The sequence below is a fragment of the Nanorana parkeri genome, unplaced genomic scaffold (assembly GCF_000935625.1).
Source record: "Nanorana parkeri isolate BGI_ZX_2015 unplaced genomic scaffold, ASM93562v1 scaffold468, whole genome shotgun sequence".
NCBI lineage: Eukaryota > Metazoa > Chordata > Amphibia > Anura > Dicroglossidae > Nanorana > Nanorana parkeri.
The window spans coordinates 573,383-592,161 of NW_017306736.1; the positions used below are offsets into that span (position 1 = coordinate 573,383).

The window sequence follows — 18,779 nt, forward strand, 5'->3', positions numbered from 1 at the left end:
TTAAGAAAACCCATCTACTTTATCCGAATCACTGAACTCTCCCAGTAAAATTTCTACTTCCTCAGGAAAGCCTAGGCCCAATTCAAAACGATCTTCAATGAGGGCTAGAGTGAGAGCACAATGCAGAAGATCAATGTCCTCTTCCTCACTGAAGTCTTCTTCGTAGATTCCCACCAGGTGAGAATAAGACTGTAGGACAAAAACATTAAAAACACATCAACTTTTCGCCATGCAAAAAAAAAAAGGTTTCGGACAGTTATTCATTGTACAAAAAGGAGCTCCTCGCCTCTTTGTAAATTCAATCTCTTGAAAGTTCAATCTAGCCCCCAGAATGCTGCCAACTAGTATCAAAAATATGAAAATTCAGCCCTGCTCAAAAGACACAAAGGCTCTGATGAAAATGGCTACATTGAACTGCATATGTGCGACACTGGCTTTCCCCATACGAAGGAATGGGGCATACTCCGAGCAACCGCTTAGAGCTCCTTAAGTACAGCTTACCAGAAGGAATGAACGGGGTACTTTAAAAATAAAAAAAGGGAGGAGGGGGAGCAGACATGAATGGAAGCTCTTCCCAAGACAGAATCCTTCGACCCCTTATAAAACTTTTGGAGTCTCTTTGATGTTTAATGTAGACCACTTTTCTGAGTGAACTGACCTTCCAGTCGGGGAATCAGTGTTGCAAGACCAAAAGGGCAGGACTACATAGTAAAAGTTTTAAGGACCCACAGTAATGCAAAGAAATTGCTGCTGCATTAGAAAAATTGGGACATGCAGGTAAGCATCCTTGATGTCTAGAGGACAGACATGGTGGAATTCATACAGAATTTCTGGGCTTGAAGACACGTAGGGCCTCATGATCCCAAATAGGGTGGATGCCCCCCTTTTGGTTGGCAAACAGGTTGAAGTGGAACCTCTAAAACTATTCTGCTTCAGGTAATGGGACAAAAACCCCCTGCTACAGACCACCAGAAAGGCTGCATGGAGACCTGCCAATCTGTATGGTGATACGTAGGGATGTCCGGATACCACTTTTTCAAGACCAAGTACAAGTACTGTCCCTCATGTACTTGCCGATTACCGATACTTTTTCTTAAAAGGGACATGTGACATTTTTTCTAAAACAATACAGACTAATGATTTTAGGGCAGTTTCTCACCAGTGCGGCACGCATTGGAGGTGTCAGGTTCTATTTAAGGTGACATTAGGGGTCTTTTAGACCTCTAGTTTCACCACTTATGTGTTTAATAATGCCCTCACCAGACATACACAGAAGTTGTTCCCACTCAATGAAAGAAGAGAAGGTCCATTCTGTGTGAAGGCAAGATTTACAGCTTCTCTTCTCCCCCGTGAGCACACTGAACATTCTCTTCTTTCAATGAGAGTGAAAACTGCAGTGTACGTTGGGTGACTGTATTACACATAAGAAGCACGGACATCTCAAACATTGTGATATATCAACAAAAGCAAAGTTTCATCAAGTTGAAAAGGACAGACACGGAGGAGCAGCAGCAGCTAATGTACATGGGGGGGAGGGGGGATTTCACAGCTGCAGTCTCTTCTGAAAAGGGACACAGCTCTGCAGCCAGCACCGGCAGGGAGAAGAGACACTTCACACATAGCACTTAAACCCCCCGCCATGCTGTCACACTTCCATCCGGAGAGGTCAGAGCGGAGAGGGAGCCTGCGTTTGGTGGAGAGGTATTCCGGGGGAGGGGCTATGGGGTCAATGGGCGAAGCTAGTTAAAAATTTTTAAAGGGCCGGTATCTGATCTATGCATCGGGGCATTTTCAGGAGTACTCCCGAAAATGCCCTGCAATCGGCCCCCGATACCGGTACTAGCATCAGTAGCGAGACATCCCTAGTGATACGGGCAGGTTAGAATACATTAACCAAGGAGAAGGGCTTAAAGCAGAATTCTAAGTCCCTGAAAACCACCTATATGCTAGATGTCTAAAGTTCTGCAAAGGCAGACATCCCCACAGGTACAAGGCTGCCAGCCATTTGTGATTTGCCAGGGTTCTTCCAGTCTCCAAAAAGACTGGAAACCGTGGGTGCACTTGAAAGGTCTTGGCATTTTAGGAACCCTAAAAAAAAAGGAACTAAGACTGGGGACAGCAGACTGATGCCATCCACTAAAATGTCTTTACTATACCTACTAGAAAATCTAAAAAGCAGATATTTTAGACATTTAGCTGCAGATCGTCAAGTCATTCCCGCATTTTGGAAAAACTACTAATTATATCATGCGAAATGGAACTCCTTGCCACCGACACTATACACCGTTTTAATTCACAGTAGTACGTTTGGACTGACTTTTTGGATTCCTCTAATATGCAATTTCTTTTGGTTAAAAACAACAAGACATCTGTATTTTTGTTTTACTATTGCGACTCCCTGGGTCAACTCTCTCCTTTCTGGCTCTTTTCTATTCTCCTTTATATCAGACAGTGAACTTGTCCCAAACCAAAAAAAAAAAAAGGAGAACCTGCCACCTCCAAATGCCATCACACAGGGGTTTATCCCCTGTGTGATAGCAATAAAGTTAAGTGAAAAAGTAAAAGATCATGAATCTAGAAAAAAAAAACTTTCAAAGTAAATTAAAAAAAAAAAAAAAACGCGGTGATGTGCAATCCGTGACAGCCTGGTCATCGTGCACCAAACCGAGCGGATGGCTGGGCAGTCACGGAATCGCACACCACCGCTGATCGTGTTGGCGGTGCCATTATTTTCTAATAGCACTCCATTTGCGCCAGATAGCAACGGTTTCCTGCCGCAATACCGCCTGGGCTGTCCCACACGATCGTGGTTGAAAACATGAATAGGTTAAAATGTTTTATTGTTCTAAAAACAGTGTTAAAGTTCTTCATAATCAAAGAAATTGGCCTGAAATCATTAGTCTGTATTATTGTTGTTTTTTTAAATGTCCTGTCCCTTTAAGAAAGAGTATCTGTAATTGGTATCGGCAAGGGGAAGTACTTGGTCTTGAAAAAGTGGTATCGGACATTCCTAGCTAAGATTTCTAGTCTCTCTACAGCTTGGAGCCAGATCAGGTATTTTCGGTACTTTAAGGGATAAAAGAGGGAAATGTTAATTCCTCCCCTCTAAAAAAACTCCTCTCCTCCCTCCCCCCCATAGGAGGCTTTATATCTGGATGGATGCTGCAATTTACTAGGATGTCCGTGCCTGGGGTATACCAAATCTCTGGCTTCTAACCTGGTCAGCCACATATACTCACCAGGGCAGAGGCACTGGCTCGTCTCGGATCCCTCCTCCTCCTGCGCTGGTGACCATGTGGCAGCTCGTGACGATAGATACATTCAGATTTAAATGGGCATCGTCCATTACTTTGAAGAAAGAAGCGACAGCGAATCTTACTGCACAGAAGGTGGAAGGAAAAAAAATAAGTTACTTTAACTTAATTCTTATTCATCAGAGCAGAAGCACAGAAGTCATTCTGGGAAAATGCAAAAGCAATAGGAGCTGAGCAAAGTACTGCAAGCTAATCTGGTTATGCTGCATGCACATGTGCCAACAGAGAACATGCTGAATGGAGCAGATGGTATGTTGCTGGTCCTACACAGCCCAGTCAATAGGTAGGAGGCAGGAGTAGAGAGGCCACCACTAAAAATGTACTTCCGACAAAAAAGCATCATCACTTTTTTGACTGCACCATCTGGGAGGTGTATAAATCAGAAGTGGGTGGACAAACTTACAAATCCTTTGACAAACAATGTGCATAGTGGCGCATACTGGTTTGTTTCAACACTAGACAGTGAAAACTCCAGACAACACAAGACCAATTAAAAAACACCCCACACAAGATCTCACTAACATATGAAAGGTTTCAAGTTTATAGTGAGAACTATGCACGGAACAATCAGTTCAACCAGATATTGCTTGGAAGAGTGATTAAACAAGGGCTGGTATAAAATGTTGTCTTGTCTTTTGCTCTGCTGTGTAACATATCTATCCTCCTAGACACTAGCAAAAACTGAGGTATGCTGGTAGGAGGGGTTATCCCAGGCTGGCCTACACTTTTTTGGTTTATGTCCAATCCTCTGGTAGGCAGCAATACAAACCAGAGGTGAAGGACTGTTCTACAGCGGACAGCAAAGACACTCCGACTCTACTCTCAGAACCTAGGCGAGGGAAAGATCACTATACTTCTGGTGAGATCCAGGGAGCTGAGAGAACCTCAAGTATCATGTGAACTCTCCTGCGCCATTGTAAATCAATATTGTTGTGATATTTGGGACTTGCTCAGGGGAGGACCATGACATCTCCCTGTGGGGAAGCAGGCTTAAAGCAAGCATATTTACATTTGCTCCCACGTGAAAGATTTTAGAGATTGGATACCCATTTAAAAAAGGCAGACAAAGGATTTTAGTGCAAGGTCCACTTCAATGTACAGATATCTCCTGTAAGCGCCACCCACATTCATAATGGGTGAGAAACACCTCAAATCTCAGTCTGTTGTATTGAGTGATCATACTGATTACTTTACAGGGGTTTTTATAAAGTCATCAGCTTTGAGATTAAAATACAACAGATCTTACATACCCAGTCTTTGCTTTAAAATTTTCAATTAGCTTTAGCTTCTCATCAGAGTCTCCAATCCAGTATTTATGAGGAATAAAGTAACTGGATTTTACACGACATTGCGGGCAGCCTCTGGAACACAGGAGAAAGTGGTAAAATTCAAGTTCTCCAAATTAAAGCACGCAAGACCCAAAACAGGATAGTAAAGTTGAACTCACTTAACAACTTCATTCTGAAATTCTCTGGTCTTTCTCCAGCGTTTAATACATTCAACACAATATGCATGGCTGCAGTTGGGCAAGATTCCAAACACTCTTTCAGCTACCTGCTTGTCATACACTTTATCCATGCAGATGCCACAGACCACATCCCTGCTGCGTTCATACTGACGTTCTGAATCGTCCTCCAAAAATAAAAAAGCCCTGTTAGAAATGCTGAAGTGGATACCAGTTATTAGGTTATATTTTATTTTAAGGTTTACTTACCAGGATCTTCATAGAGGTTTGATGCTTTGTTTCATCATGGCTATCTGCTTCCTTAGACATTAGGACAGGACTAGACACAGATCTTACAAGCCCTAGGTTAAACAAAAAAAAAACAAAAAAAAAACAAAAAAAAAACCACACACACATTACACTTAGACCCACACATTAAATTTTAGAGCTGAAGCATCAAGACTGGATTTTTACAGCCCTGGCCAAAAGTTGAGAAAGACATATTGATGATTTTCACAAAGTCTGCAGCTTCAGTTTGTATGATGGCAATTTGTATATAATCCAGAATGTTATGAAGAGTGATCAGATCAATTGCAAAGTCCAATTTGCCAAGAAAATAAACTTAATCCCCCCCAAAACATTTCCACACTGCAAATATTGACTCTGTGCATAAACTTAGTGTAATTGTCAATAAAAGCCTTTGACACTTATGAAATACTTGTAATTACAGTATACAGGATTTATATAGCGCCAATAGTTTGCACAATATAAGGAAGACATTACAGTCACAATACAATTTAAGACAAGATGGTAAGGAGGGCCCTGCCCGTGAGGGCTTACAATCTAAAAGGGAGGGGCAAGTGATACATGAGGAGGTAGCTGCGCGGGGATGGTTGTTTGAGAAAGTGACTGTTCAGTGGTTAGGGTGAGGTGGGACAGGCTTCCCTGAAGAGATGAGTTAAGGGATCGCCTAAAGGCAGTCAGTGTGGGAGATAGACGGACAGGTTGGGGTAAAGAGTTCCATAGGATGGATCAATCTCTCAACTTGAATGTGGCCAGGCCTGGAACAGTGCCATATTAGCAAGATTGTGATCAAACAAAGCTGGATTCAGAAATGACCAGCATCAAAAGGTTAAACAAAAAACAAAAACACATGCTTTTGGTGGATGCACATGACTTCTATGTTCTCTAAACACAGATAAACTGACTGTAAATAACAGCATCTAAAATGCAAAGTGTGAATAGATCCATTAGAAATTAGATGCATGTACTGTATATGCGTGCAGAAAAACTTTAAAAAGCATCCAATAGCACCTAGTGTATGTAGCCTTACTCTAAAAGCAGCAAGACTTCTGCTCCCTCGACAGCTGATGTATGCCGCAGCTTTGGTATTGTCAGGCTGCAAAGTCATCTTACCAGATTTCAGTCAGAGAGCACCAGCATGAATGGGATAACAAAAAAGCTCAGAATGCCAGCATTTTGATAAGGAAACAGTCTTCCAGCTCCTTGCACCAAAAAGAATGTCCACGACACCTCTCCAGTCCATCCGGTTGGTACCTATTGTAGGTTTCTTCTAGCCCAATGGAAGAAATTAACCCAACTCCAGGGCTGGATGCTCTGAGCCACTAACTAGAGACAACCCGAGTGTCAAGTATCTCAGAAGATCCAGAGACTGTGGCTTCTAGTCTCATGCAGACCAAATGTTAAGTTGTAATGAACTGGAGTGGATTTGGGCACACAGATCTGTCCCGACGAAGGCTACCACCAAACCCTAAACTCTCATGCACAAGGAGTTAAGAGTCTGGTAGCAGACAGGTTGAATTTCTGCTGTGGAACAAACAAATCTGGCTTAAACTGTGCCCAAGAATAAGCCCAAGTATTACACAAAACTTCTGGGGGTTCAGGACTTAAAACGCGTGTAGAATCTGACTTGTTGGCTGATGATGCCTCTGCAAACTGTTCCCCTATAGTACGTGGTCTTCCAGGTATTCCACTGCAAGTGCCATCATCTTACCACAGAGGCTAGCACACTAGTGAATACACGTTGTGCAGAAAACAGACCAAAGCAAAAAGAGGCAACTTGTAGTGCTGCTTGCCCATACAAAAAGCACTAGCAAGATGGGGACATGCAAGCAAGCATCTCCAAAGTCAACAGAGGGCAGACCTAGATGAATTGTTATGGAACCATCAACGGGTTAGTGCAAAACCCCAGAACCCTTCCCCGCTTTGGCACTGTGGTAATGGCTCCCAAAGAGTGGGGTTGAGCCAGAGCAGTGAAAAGGTCCACTAGCCTTAACAAGAAGATTGGCAGAATGGAAAGTCCGAAACCTGAAGGACATACAAATTATTAGCCATTAATCCTTAGATACCACATTAGAAAAGTTAAAAAAAAAACCCACACACACAGAGTGGGGGGGCATCCCTACAAACTGCAAAGGACTTGCTTGCTAGAAAAGGTTTGAGAGGCCAAGGCTTGTAGTGGAACAGAATCCAGGACCTAAAAACTTAGACTAAAAGGTCTGGAGAGACCCACTGTACATATTGCCCAAAAAAACCTTTTAAGCAGGGTCAGGACTTGCCATGAGCATGCAACAAACAACCACTTCCTGAAAAGGATGGAGGAATCGGTTACACTTTTTCCCCTCTATAGGTGTATGGCCAGTTTAATCGGAAAGACATAGATCTGGGGCAGAGCATTTAGAAAACTACTAAAGGGGATGGTGTTTGGAAGATCTGCAAGCACATCCTGCCCTTGTCAATGCCCTGAACCAATGGCACACTCCCAAGACAGAATACCACACCTTTTCTCAGTGCCATAAGTGGACCCCCATATCATGTGCAATACTGGTTTGTTACCTGCATTCCGAGGTATAAATTCAGCAGCAAGAGCCCAGTTTTCTGTGGATGACCGAACGGATTTTGTCTGGCTTTCTGAACCAAGTGTGTGCAAATGAGAAACGGACGGCTCAGAACCCCTGCGTCCTGTAGGGGGGCCACTGAAGTGTGAAACAATGCAAGGTTCAGAAACTCTGCGGCCAGCGTGGTAGTGAGAAGCATCAGAAGGCATATAAGCTGTGGTGTGCTGGAAACTGAAGTGACAAAAGAATGTTAAACGTTTCAGTTAATATCAAAATATTGTTCCAGATATACGACGACAATGCTACCAAGACAGACACACCATTTGCTAGAAAGAAGACAAAAAAAAAAACCACCCACATTCCCCTACACAAACAGTACTTGCATTTTTATAAAACCGATAATGAGATCATGAAGACTAAAAAAATATTAGGGATGCACCGATAGATCGGCTGCCAAAACATAGCCAAAAATGGCACTTTTGGCATAATGCCAAAAGTGGCATTTTCTGGCCGATACAGCAGTGCATTCGTGTAGTCTCTTCCCCTTGCTGGGCGCTGCTGTGTCCCAGCGGGGAGGAGAGAAAGTGTCACAGGAGGCCGAGTGCTGCGGGAGAAGAGCGCTGTGAGGTGCCGACATCTCTCCTCCCCGCACTGCTCAGCCTCCTGTCACAGTCTGGCAGAGCGGTGTGTGGGCGGAGACAGCCCGCGCTGTCACAGGAGGCTGAGCTCTCCTACCTGCACCACTCGCTCAGCATCCTGTGAAAGCGGTCAGAAAGGAGAGCCAATACAAACACTCAGCGATCACCGAGTGTTTGTACATAATTGAGGACACAGTATGTTCACTATATCCTCAATTATGAATGAATGGGAAGTGACCTACATCACCTCCTGTTCATTCATGATTGCGGTTATAGTAAACACTGGAGGGAATTTATCAAAACTGGGACAGAATCTGGAGCAGTTGCCCATGGCAACCAATCAGCATCTCTCTTCAGTTTGCTCAGGTAAGATTTGAAAATGAGACAGAGAAGCTGATTGGGTGCAGTGCAAATCTGCTCCAGATTTTGATAAAATTTCCCCCAAAATGTTATGTTATGAATGAATGAACAGGAACACTCGAGGATTCCTGTTCATTTAAAACAGGGGCTGCAGAAAAAGAGGATTGAGGACTCAGTGTCCCCAATCTCTTTTAAAAGGGAAATATCAGGGGTCTGTTTAGACCAATATTTCCCCAAAGTTTCTAAAAAGTAAAAAATACATTAATAAAATATATGAAAAAGTATAAAATAAAAACCCATTCGGTTTCAGCCTGACTTATTTGGTTTTGAAATTTGCATTTTGGTGCACCTCTACAAAAATGCATACAAAATCCCTTCCCTAAAATACCAAGGTCGCAACAAATGTCTAATTACATTTTTATTCACTGCACAAACTTCAAACAACGCATTGTTTTTTGACTTTAGCAGTTGCAAAACGTAAAAAGTGTGCAAATTTGTGCCCCTTCACCCAACCACTTGTAAACAGCTTCAGAGTATGCCTACCCCAAGGCCCTCAGCCTCTGCTGTCCCTCCTGGGACTGGTACAGCAGGCGTCAGCAGCTGTATCCGAGGGATATCAGAACACTGTCAGCAGTTGATCTGCCCCCCTCCTACTGAAACAGTAAATGATTGCAATTGTCACTCCTGGTTTTAGACTTCCATTTTTCTGGCTGCTGTAGTCGTAACCAAAGTAAAGCCCTCCACACCCTTGCAACTCCATTTATATTTTACATAAAAATAATGCATTATATTCGGTTTGTATGCACTAAAATTAACTTTAATTTATTTTTCTCTAAAAATATCACTTATAAACATTAGCACAAATATCATGCATACAGCTATCTGAAGTGATGCACTGCATCGAGAAGGTACAATATATGCAATCTATAAAGATTACAAAAAGTACACTAGTATCAGGCACCAAGCAAGCACTCCAGCAGCACTTACGTGTGGATCCTGTCTCCCCATGACGCCAAGGGCCCATGTACATCAGAAGAGGTCATTAAAGAGTGCACACAGCACAACAAATGTTTCTATGCATTGGGCAACACTGCCTCCTGACCTGCATCAAGTGGCTTTTGCATTCCCATTGTATCGTATGCAAAGAAAAGTAGTCCCGATGGGAACAAGATTTCTGTAAAAACTTTTGAAGTGGTCCATTGAGGGAAACAGGAATTCTATTAGATTTTGGTTATGCCAGCTAAAAGGAGTTTAGACACTGGAAAACAGGAAAAGTTGTAAGCCACTTGTACCACTCCTCTACACAGCATGCTTCAGTTATGCGAGAAATCAATACATCGTACCAGAAGGAAGAAAAATGGGATAGGAGATTGTCACAAACAATAAGTCCAAAGCGGGCCTGAAGGAGGCGTCAGCAGAAAGAGCCACAGCAGATTTGACAAGGCCTTAATACTCACAAACCTAGGCAGGTGCCAATTGGGGTTTCAGGCAACAAGGGTTGACCAAGTCACTGAAGGTGAGTAGTGGAAACTGACCCGAGAGCCACATGGTGCTTGAGGAACAGGTGCATGTTACGTCCTCTGGTCTGAACAGCAGGAAAAAGCACAGCTCATGTGGCACGCCACCCAACAGATATCAAAACTGAATCCTCAAGCCTTAACCCTTAGGCCCCATCCACACTGCGCGATTCGCAAATTGCGCGTTTGCCACGCGATTTGCATTTTGCGCAATATCACACAAATGCTTGCATTGAGCAAGCTGGAATCGCGGCAAAATACGCTCCAAAAAGGGTCCTGCTGTAGCGACGCACGACCCGCAGGACCCTTCGCCAATCATTGGAGAGCGATATCGCGCGGTAAATAGCCGCGATATTGCGGGAATTACCGCGCGATAAATCGCCCAATGTGAACGGGGCCTTACTGGGCTAAACTGGCAGTTGCAGTGAATGAAAAATGGTGCAGAAGTGACGTAGCTCATGGTGCTCCAGACCAATTAGCCTTACTCACAAAGTGATTCTTCAGACATGTTCTCACCCAAAAAGTGTTGCTTTCCAGATTGGTTAGCTGCGAAGCAAAAACATGCAGCCCAAAAGTCACATTCATTCAGTCCAGCGGGGTGCAAACATAGAAGAGCTGCCGATCTAGATAGCTGCTATGTACAGACCAACCCAAGCAGCTTGACTGAAGTCAAATATTAGCAAGACAATTTGTTGTACGGAAAAGCAACAAAACACAAATTCATATTGTGGCACACTTGGTAGAGGAGAGGTTATTCACGGGCTAGCTTATAGCCTTTTCCTTTTGCCAGACTCCCAAACTCCTGCCTACAAAGCAACTAATGACCTACAACTTCAAATGCATTTTTGAATAGACAGATTTTTTTTACCTGCACCTGTCACCATAGCCACAGAACCCATTTTGAAAGTGTCGGCATAGTGGAGCAGGCTTCCTTTCATGTGAGAAGTGGCAGTTTGCACCCCAACGGCAGACGCCCCGGAGGAATGCTCTGTAAAGTAAGCAGACAGTCAAACAAACACCCCACAACTTTTCCTATTCAGGTCCAGTATAAAAAATAAGATTTGATAAAGGAGAGGCAGCCTGATCTGCATCTCAATGTATCAATCTGGTTCATCAACGTCCCCCACAGTGCAGAATGAGGCATGGCAATTCAGGAACTGGAAGAGATCAGCTGCAGAGACTGCTGGCTTTACTGATGACTAGTTCTTGGCTCTCCGCTTGCCTTCTCTACAGCTACCAGAGTTCAGTTCCCCTTTAAGTGCGCATTTACCCTTAGTGTTTAAACAGGTGCACTTGTCACTGAAATATAAAAAACACATCAGTGCATCTTGATGCATTTAAAAACAGTTTATTGGTAGGTGAAAATATTACAATAGCATAGGAATAGGGATGCCACCATTTACAGATAATTAGGGATGCTGTGAGCGGCCGGCGTCTCTCCTCCCACACAGCTCAGCTGCCTATCACAGTCCGGCAGAGCAGTATGGGGGCGGAGACAGCGCTGTCACAGGAGGCTGGGCTTTCCTCTCTACAAAAAAAAAATCTAAAAAGTTTATAAATAAAAACATTTTCGGTATCGGTTTCGGCCGGACTTTTTTTTATTTCGGTTTTAAAATTTCCATTTCGGTGCACCTCTACAGATAATGTAATAAAAGGCACTTTTCCTAAAACTATGCGCTTGTCATGCTCCCCAAACATGCTTCCAGTATTGGTGAACATACAGCAAGAAAAGCCCATTGTAATATTATATAAAAAAAACAAAAAAACGTGTGTGGCTCTAAACACATTTAGCTGAAGTTCTTACAATAAGTTTATTTAAATTTTAGGTCATATTTGTCAAGTATTAGCACAGCCTTTCACCTCTCTCTATTATAGCAGACATCATCCCAGTTTACTGAGCAGGGGTGGCTGGGGACATGCGTTTACAACGCAGGCTTACTTATTGGTTATTAGGACTGCGGCTAACGATTATTTTCATATCGATTAGTTATCCGATTATTAAAATTCGACTAAAAGGGATAAACTTTTATAAAAATAGTCATTTAAAATACACAAATGCAGCATTACAGACAAAGTTTACTTCAGAATAAAACAGTATGCACATTTCTTGAAGTTGCACTGGAAAGCAGGGCATTGCAGTACCGTGACAGCAATCACACTGCGGACGGGAGGTGCATTGGGATCCATTGAAATGATGGCACCACAGCACACCTCCTGCAGCAAAATTTGTCAGGCTTAAACTGAAAATGAAAGATTTAAAATGTGAATTGTAAAACTAAGCCAATATAAAAAAACAAAAACTGGAGAAAAGGAGACACGGAGCAGCTGTTGAGATACGAGGGGCAGCGGGGGATTGCAGAGTCACAGCGGTCTCTCCTCCCCACTGGTTGCGACTGCAGTGTCCCCGCTGGCTCTGCCGATACAGATAGGGAGGGCCACAGACTGCTGCAGCCAGCAACCGCGGGGAGGAGAACAGAAGAGCAGAGCGGCAGCAACAACTAAATTGAAAAGCAACTAATCGATGATGAGAATCGTTGCCAACGATTCTCATTATCGATTATAAAGTCGATTTGTTGCAGCCCTATTGGTTATATAAATTTTTCATTGTTTGGCCCTAGTTAGACTTTGCATTGCCCCCATTTTAAATACCTCTTCTATACACCGAAGGGAAGCTATCAAAACTGGAGCAGGCAAAATCTGGCAACCAACTTCTCTCTTTCATTTTCAAATCTTAACTGCACAAACAGAATAGAAGCAGATAGGTTGCCATGGGCAACTGCTCCAGTTGTGACATTTCTCTCCCCCCAGTGAAAACATTAATTGAATAGACTGTTCTTACTTCATGCCATGTTTACATAATTAGGGCAAATAGTGAAGTTTTTTTTATTAAGATCACTGAAAGGAACAGACAATCTGGAACAGTTGCCCATGGCAAACAATCAGCTGCTCTACTTTTCAACTTAAACTGAAGAGAGAAGCGGATTGGTTACCATAGGCCACTGCTCCATTTTGTCTGCTCCAGTTTTGATAAAATCCCCTCTGTAAATTAATTGCTAAAATTAGTAGTGCAAGATGTAAAGACTGTTCATAGAATGCTCTAAAGAAGTGATGCAGCGTCATGTAGTTAGTTTGCCCCTCCTAATTACTAAGCCTAAATAAATATGGGGTGGGGAATCATACAAACTGGAGCAGCAGTTGCCCATGGCAACCAATCATTTTCTCTATTTAATTTGTTGAAAGCAAAATGATAGTCATTGGCAACCACTCTAGATTTTGGTATAGTTCACCCCACAGGGAACCATTTGTACCGCATGCGAACTGATCACCCACCACATGCCGCCTGCAAAATCCCCCCCTCCCGCGGCCTAAACTACTGACCTCCCTACTGGTGTTCTACCTTGTCCCTGTCATACGCGGGTCTATAGAAAGCAGTGTAACACAAGCAGGTTTCCTGCACGAGTGCAACAGCAACGGTCCGGTGTGTACTTACCTGCACGGGGCCCTGGGAGCCGCGCCTCTGCTGCTGGCTGTAGCCATCGCCTCTTCAAACACAAATGCCGCCTGATGCTGCTGAGTACTCGCAGGAGGAGGTCCCGTCAAACGGCTGCGCTCTGTCTCCTTTCCCCTCCTGATAGGCTGCTTATGAGCCCCAGCAAGCCTCGCCACTAGGGGGCTCCCTACACAGCCTCTCAGTAAGTTTCTCATCCCTCCACTATGATTATACACACGTGTGTCCAGTCCAAGGAGAGACAACACAAACACACACACACAGACAACTTTAGCACGTTTATTATCCGTATTAAATAGTTCAATTCATATATATGTTAGCTTTGATAAGATGAAAAATGATCTTATATACAGTATAACAGAAATCTATAGGTGCAGGATATCAAAAATAAGTCATTAGGAAGATACAATTGGTATTTAATCTGTTGTATATTCATGGAACAATAAAATCACACCAGTAAATTGGAAGCTTTTATTCTTTTTCTAATCTAGCATGAGATAACAAAGGCAGCCGTCTTAGAGTACAGGGGAATTGCTGCCTTTACATTTTATCGCATTCATATGCACAAGGCCGGGTTTTGCCCGCAACACAAATGCATCTCCAATAGGACAGAAAAATGGAGGTGAAAAGTCGCCTCAAAAATGTTGTCCACGGAAAAGCAGGGCAAACACTGCCTCAGAATGGTCATCTTCACTGCATGATTGAGGTGAATGGGAATCTGCTGACTTGTGTTTGATGGATTCCGAACACAAATCAAATGCAGGAAAACAATGCCCTTTGGGAGTTTCCATGTGCGATATGGATAGTCATGCTTTTTAATGCATTGCCTTGGCCCTATAATGTGTAATAATGCATCCAAAAACAGATAATGTCTATCAATCCAACGCACAAATGTGAGCTAGCACATTGGCTACCTTGTGTACATGACGCGCATTATAAAGTGTGAAACATATAGGTGTGAATGGACCCTTACTGTGCTTTTCCTTTTGAACATCCCACGGTGTCTACCAACTGAACATGCTATTGAAGGTTTTTAACCACGGGGATCTCTATCCCCCAACCACATATAAATAAACTTTATTCTGTGTCCAACGTGTTGACAAAGACAATAGGCATGGATCACTAGGATAAACAGAGCAAATGCAGAGCAAACATGATTCTGGAATTTGTCTAGCAAAGCATAGACCAATGTTCAATTCATAGGACACAGTTCCAGATCACAGTATGCATTAAACATTCTAATAATGCTATTTTTGTGCCCTGTTTTAGGCCCCGTTCACACCAGGGCGGTTGAGGATCAGTGCAGTTTCTGCGCGGATTTTAAAAGGGCAGTTTTGGGTGTTTTTAATATAATTTCAGCGCTGAAACGCATTTAAAAACGCCCAAAACCACGTGAACAGCGCAGTTCCATTGAAAGCAGTATGGAAACTGCACTGATCAGCGCGGTGAAAAAGGGTCAGGGAGCAATTCGGGCAGGAGGCGGTTCAGATCGCGCACAGTCCCCCATAGCAATGTAGGGTATCGTTCATGTCGGCAGATCCGCGCAGCCAAACCGCCCTGGTGTGAACGGGGCCTTAGAATTAGGTCTGCTAAGGAATGCGCGCATCAACATTCCTGGAAAAAAAAAATAGTTGAAAAAAAAACCCCAGTGTGACTAGCACCATGATTGCTCCCTAAGGAATAAAATGTGCCTAGCAAAGCAGCTGGTCAAAAAGATGTGCACGCCATGATGTCAGAGCAAAACATGGCAGTCTACGTATGAGTATTTTGCCCCATATACACTTGGGTTTAGGGGCAGATTACAAATGAGACTCAGCAGTCTTTATGCGAACAGAGAAACTGACGGCGCCCGCAGCCGTTTGCATGTAATCAGACATGCAGCCATTACCTGCGGATGATCGCCTCTAAACGCAAACTGCTTGGGGCGATTATCAGCAGGTAATCACTGCATGTCTGATTACATATGAACAGCTACGGGCTCTGTCTTCCTCTCATATCTATGTATAAGTCTTCCCACCTGCAGCTGTACACATAAACACCGCTAAGTCTCAGAGAAATTCGCTGTCTGCCCCTCTGATCTTTTTAATTTGTAAAAGTAAAGTTATCCTTTAAAATTAGAAAACCGCTAGGAGGGTAAACTAGGTAAAGAAAAGTACCATGCCAGGCCAGGATCACACTTGTGGGGGTGCATTAACACACGTACATTCAGGTGCTTTGCACTAAAGCAACTCATTTATTTTGAATGATCGCTAATTCATCCAGCGGGGCCAAAACTGCAACTGCTGTGTTTTTTGGGTATGCAACAATTGAGGCACAATGCAGCACACCTGTACTGCTTTATTCATTGGGGTGCCATTCAAATTGTATGGTATCGCAATGCACCAACAAGCATAACGTGCATACCATAGCGCAGTAGTGTGTACCCAGCCTAAGAGCTCCGTGCACTTCTTGCATCTCACCACTGGTCACAGAGATCACATATACTACAAAAAGTGTACAGGAACTACAGTTATATACACATAAGGGCCTTTGCACCGATACCTTTTAACACACATTAATGCATGTGCACAAGTTAGCCATTGTTTAATGCTAGTTCACATTTGTGTAGTGCGTGGACCCAAAAAGTTAATGTCCATTTTGAGGCATCAATGCGTCAAGGGCCTATTGATGGGAATGGCAGCGTACGCCAACAAAGGTAAACATGCCTGCCCAAGACATAAAAAACACAGGGTAGAGCATCGGCATTGATAGGAAGCCAGTCTAAGTGTGCACGGTTGTAGTTTTGGTTGTGCTCCAGTTGAATTGCAACGTGCTTAGTGCAGTGCAATTATGCCACACTGCACCCGAAAGACTGAAAAGACTGTACTCCCTATATGTGCAGGGAGGCTTTACCTGTCATGAGGGAAATATAGAGACTGCCATTGCTGGCCCTTATCTAAATACAAGTTGCCTGAATTTTTGAGGCTTCAGTACTTCTGAACCCCAAACATGGAGCATACAAATGAAGGCCAGAGAAACTCCTTATCTCTATACATGTTCTTAGTAAGTGACTCAGTATTTAAGGTACAGCATCAGTAGATCAGCCAGGGAGCCAGTATTTTCAAAATGAGATGGCACTCCCCACCCTAGGTCTCCATTGAGCACACAGTAAAGAAGAACAATGGTATAAGCAGTGTTCAGCCTTGTCAAAACTGCCCATCTGTTATCTTTTTATTTTATAGATCATTTCCTTAAAGAAGGACCGTGTCTACAGAGAAATGTTTCCATAATTTGTCACAGTAGAGCTGTTTATACAATTATGTATCAGTTATTAAAGCTTATATTTGTATTTTAACTAACTTCCTAAAGTTCTTCTTAAAGACTACTCTAGAAAAGGAAAAAAAAAAGGAGTGTTTTCCTTGTAAACTAATAGTAAATATATTGTTGAATGTGATATCATAATTGTCATGATCACATTGCATGATATATCATTACTTATGTATATGCTAGAAATATACATTCTTTCATCTGTGTGTGTATGTAAGTGTATATATACATATATGTAAAATAAGTGCTATGAATAGATCCTAATATAAACAGTAATTATTACAGTTACAATAACAACTATAAGGACTAGAGTAGAGAAACATAAGAGTTGCTTATCATAGACCTACATCATTGGAGGTGATCAGTTTGCAATTACGTATGATACCGTGTTTCCCCGAAAATAAGACACTGTCTTATATTTTTTTTGCCCCCAAAAAACACACTAGGTCTTATTTTCAGGGAGTGTCTTATTTTTCTCTAATGTGCAACAAAATGTACAACAATCCAAAGTTATCTGGTATCACTATGCCTGTCACAGTAACCGGCGCTATAGAGGAATATCGGCTAATGCGGCTCTGCTCCCTCCGCCGCCGCAGCCTTGCTTTCTACAGCGCCGGCTTCCTTTTGTCACCAGGGACAGTGGTACCAGCGGTGCAGCAGTGGGGACATCAGACAGTGGACAGCGTGGTAAAATACGGTACCATTTACCGGTACACATTACAGTACCGTACCATTACATTAAGCAGTGTCTTCAGGGGGACAGCAGTTGGTGAAGTCTGGAGGGAGTCCCCTGTCATCCCCTTAATACAGTATGTCCCTTCAGGCTGATACCATCTCTCCTGCAAGTTCCCCCTCACATGCTACCACCAAACTAGTTCTTATCTTCAGGGTAGGTCTTATATTACAGGAATCTTGAAAAATAGTACTAGGTCATACTTTCGGGGTAGGTCTTATTTTCGGGGAAACAGGGTAGAATTAGGAAATGATGACATGGAAAGTCACCATTAAGTGAATATACTTTGTCAGGCTTATGTTATTATTTACATGCTACATAATATGCTCCCCAACGTCTTATCCCTAGCCCAGTCTTTCTCAGCCTTTTTACCCCAGGGAAATGTTTGAAATTATTTTTAGGGCTTGGGAAACCCATGATAAAAATGATTATCCGGCATTCAAGCAACCGGCACTCTCAAGCAGCCGACAAAAAAATCAAGGCTATAATATGTCCTCGATTTTTTTTGCTGTTGCTTGATAAAAATGTGGAGACTAAACATTTCATTAGCAACTACATTTATTTAGTCGGTAACGAAATTCTTTATTTACATTTTGCTGCTGGCCAGCGACTGTATATTTTATTTTTTTGTGTAATGTAATACCACATTATGGCCACTAGATGGAGCTATAGGAGCATAGGAAAAAAAACTTGCTTCTTGTGCTCCTATAATGGTGATCAGTGGAAAAGTGAGCCCTTACATTAGTATACAGTGTAGAAGTGACTCCATACACTGGATGTAAGAGGAACATTCTGCCACAAACATTGTAGTAGGTGTAGGTGGGAGATCAATTTGCCACTGCTCAAGGAACCCCTAGCAATCTACGGGGGAACCTTACAGTTTAATGGAACCCTGGTTGAGAACAACTGCACTAGCCTTTGCCACTCTGCCACAGTTTTCATGTTGTTCATTGTAAGGCCCTGATCACACTAGTGTGATTTGTCCTCTGGCTGCTGTTGCAATGCACTACATGACACTGAAAACCAAATGATTCTTATTGAGATGTCACCATTATTGTTAATGTGCCTGTTCACATCAGTGCAACATGGTGCAGTGAGATT

The 18,779-nt window shown here is 42.9% G+C and overlaps 1 protein-coding gene across 1 annotated transcript; it reads right to left on the bottom strand.

Moving 5' to 3' along the window:
* On the bottom strand, positions 1–13,836 carry LOC108790358 (probable E3 ubiquitin-protein ligase makorin-1). Its single transcript, XM_018560598.1, has 8 exons — positions 13,622–13,836; positions 11,000–11,119; positions 7,615–7,847; positions 5,029–5,120; positions 4,762–4,946; positions 4,565–4,675; positions 3,240–3,378; positions 1–189 (listed from the first exon to the last, which is right to left on the bottom strand). The coding sequence occupies exons 1-8, from the start codon at positions 13,834–13,836 to the stop codon at positions 1–3; spliced, it is 1,284 nt and encodes a 427-aa protein (XP_018416100.1).
* Positions 13,837–18,779: the final 4,943 nt, after the last annotated feature.

Coding starts and splice junctions, on each gene's coding strand:
- LOC108790358 (XM_018560598.1), bottom strand. CDS start 13,836: ATGAGAAACTTACTGAGAGGCTGTGTAGGGAGCCCCCTAGTGGCGAGG. Junction 7,848..10,999: donor GGCTATGGTGACAGGTGCAG/GTAAAAAAAATC, acceptor TTGTCACTTCAG/TTTCCAGCACACCACAGCTT. Junction 4,676..4,761: donor TTTCAGAATGAAGTTGTTAA/GTGAGTTCAACT, acceptor CCTGTGTTCCAG/AGGCTGCCCGCAATGTCGTG.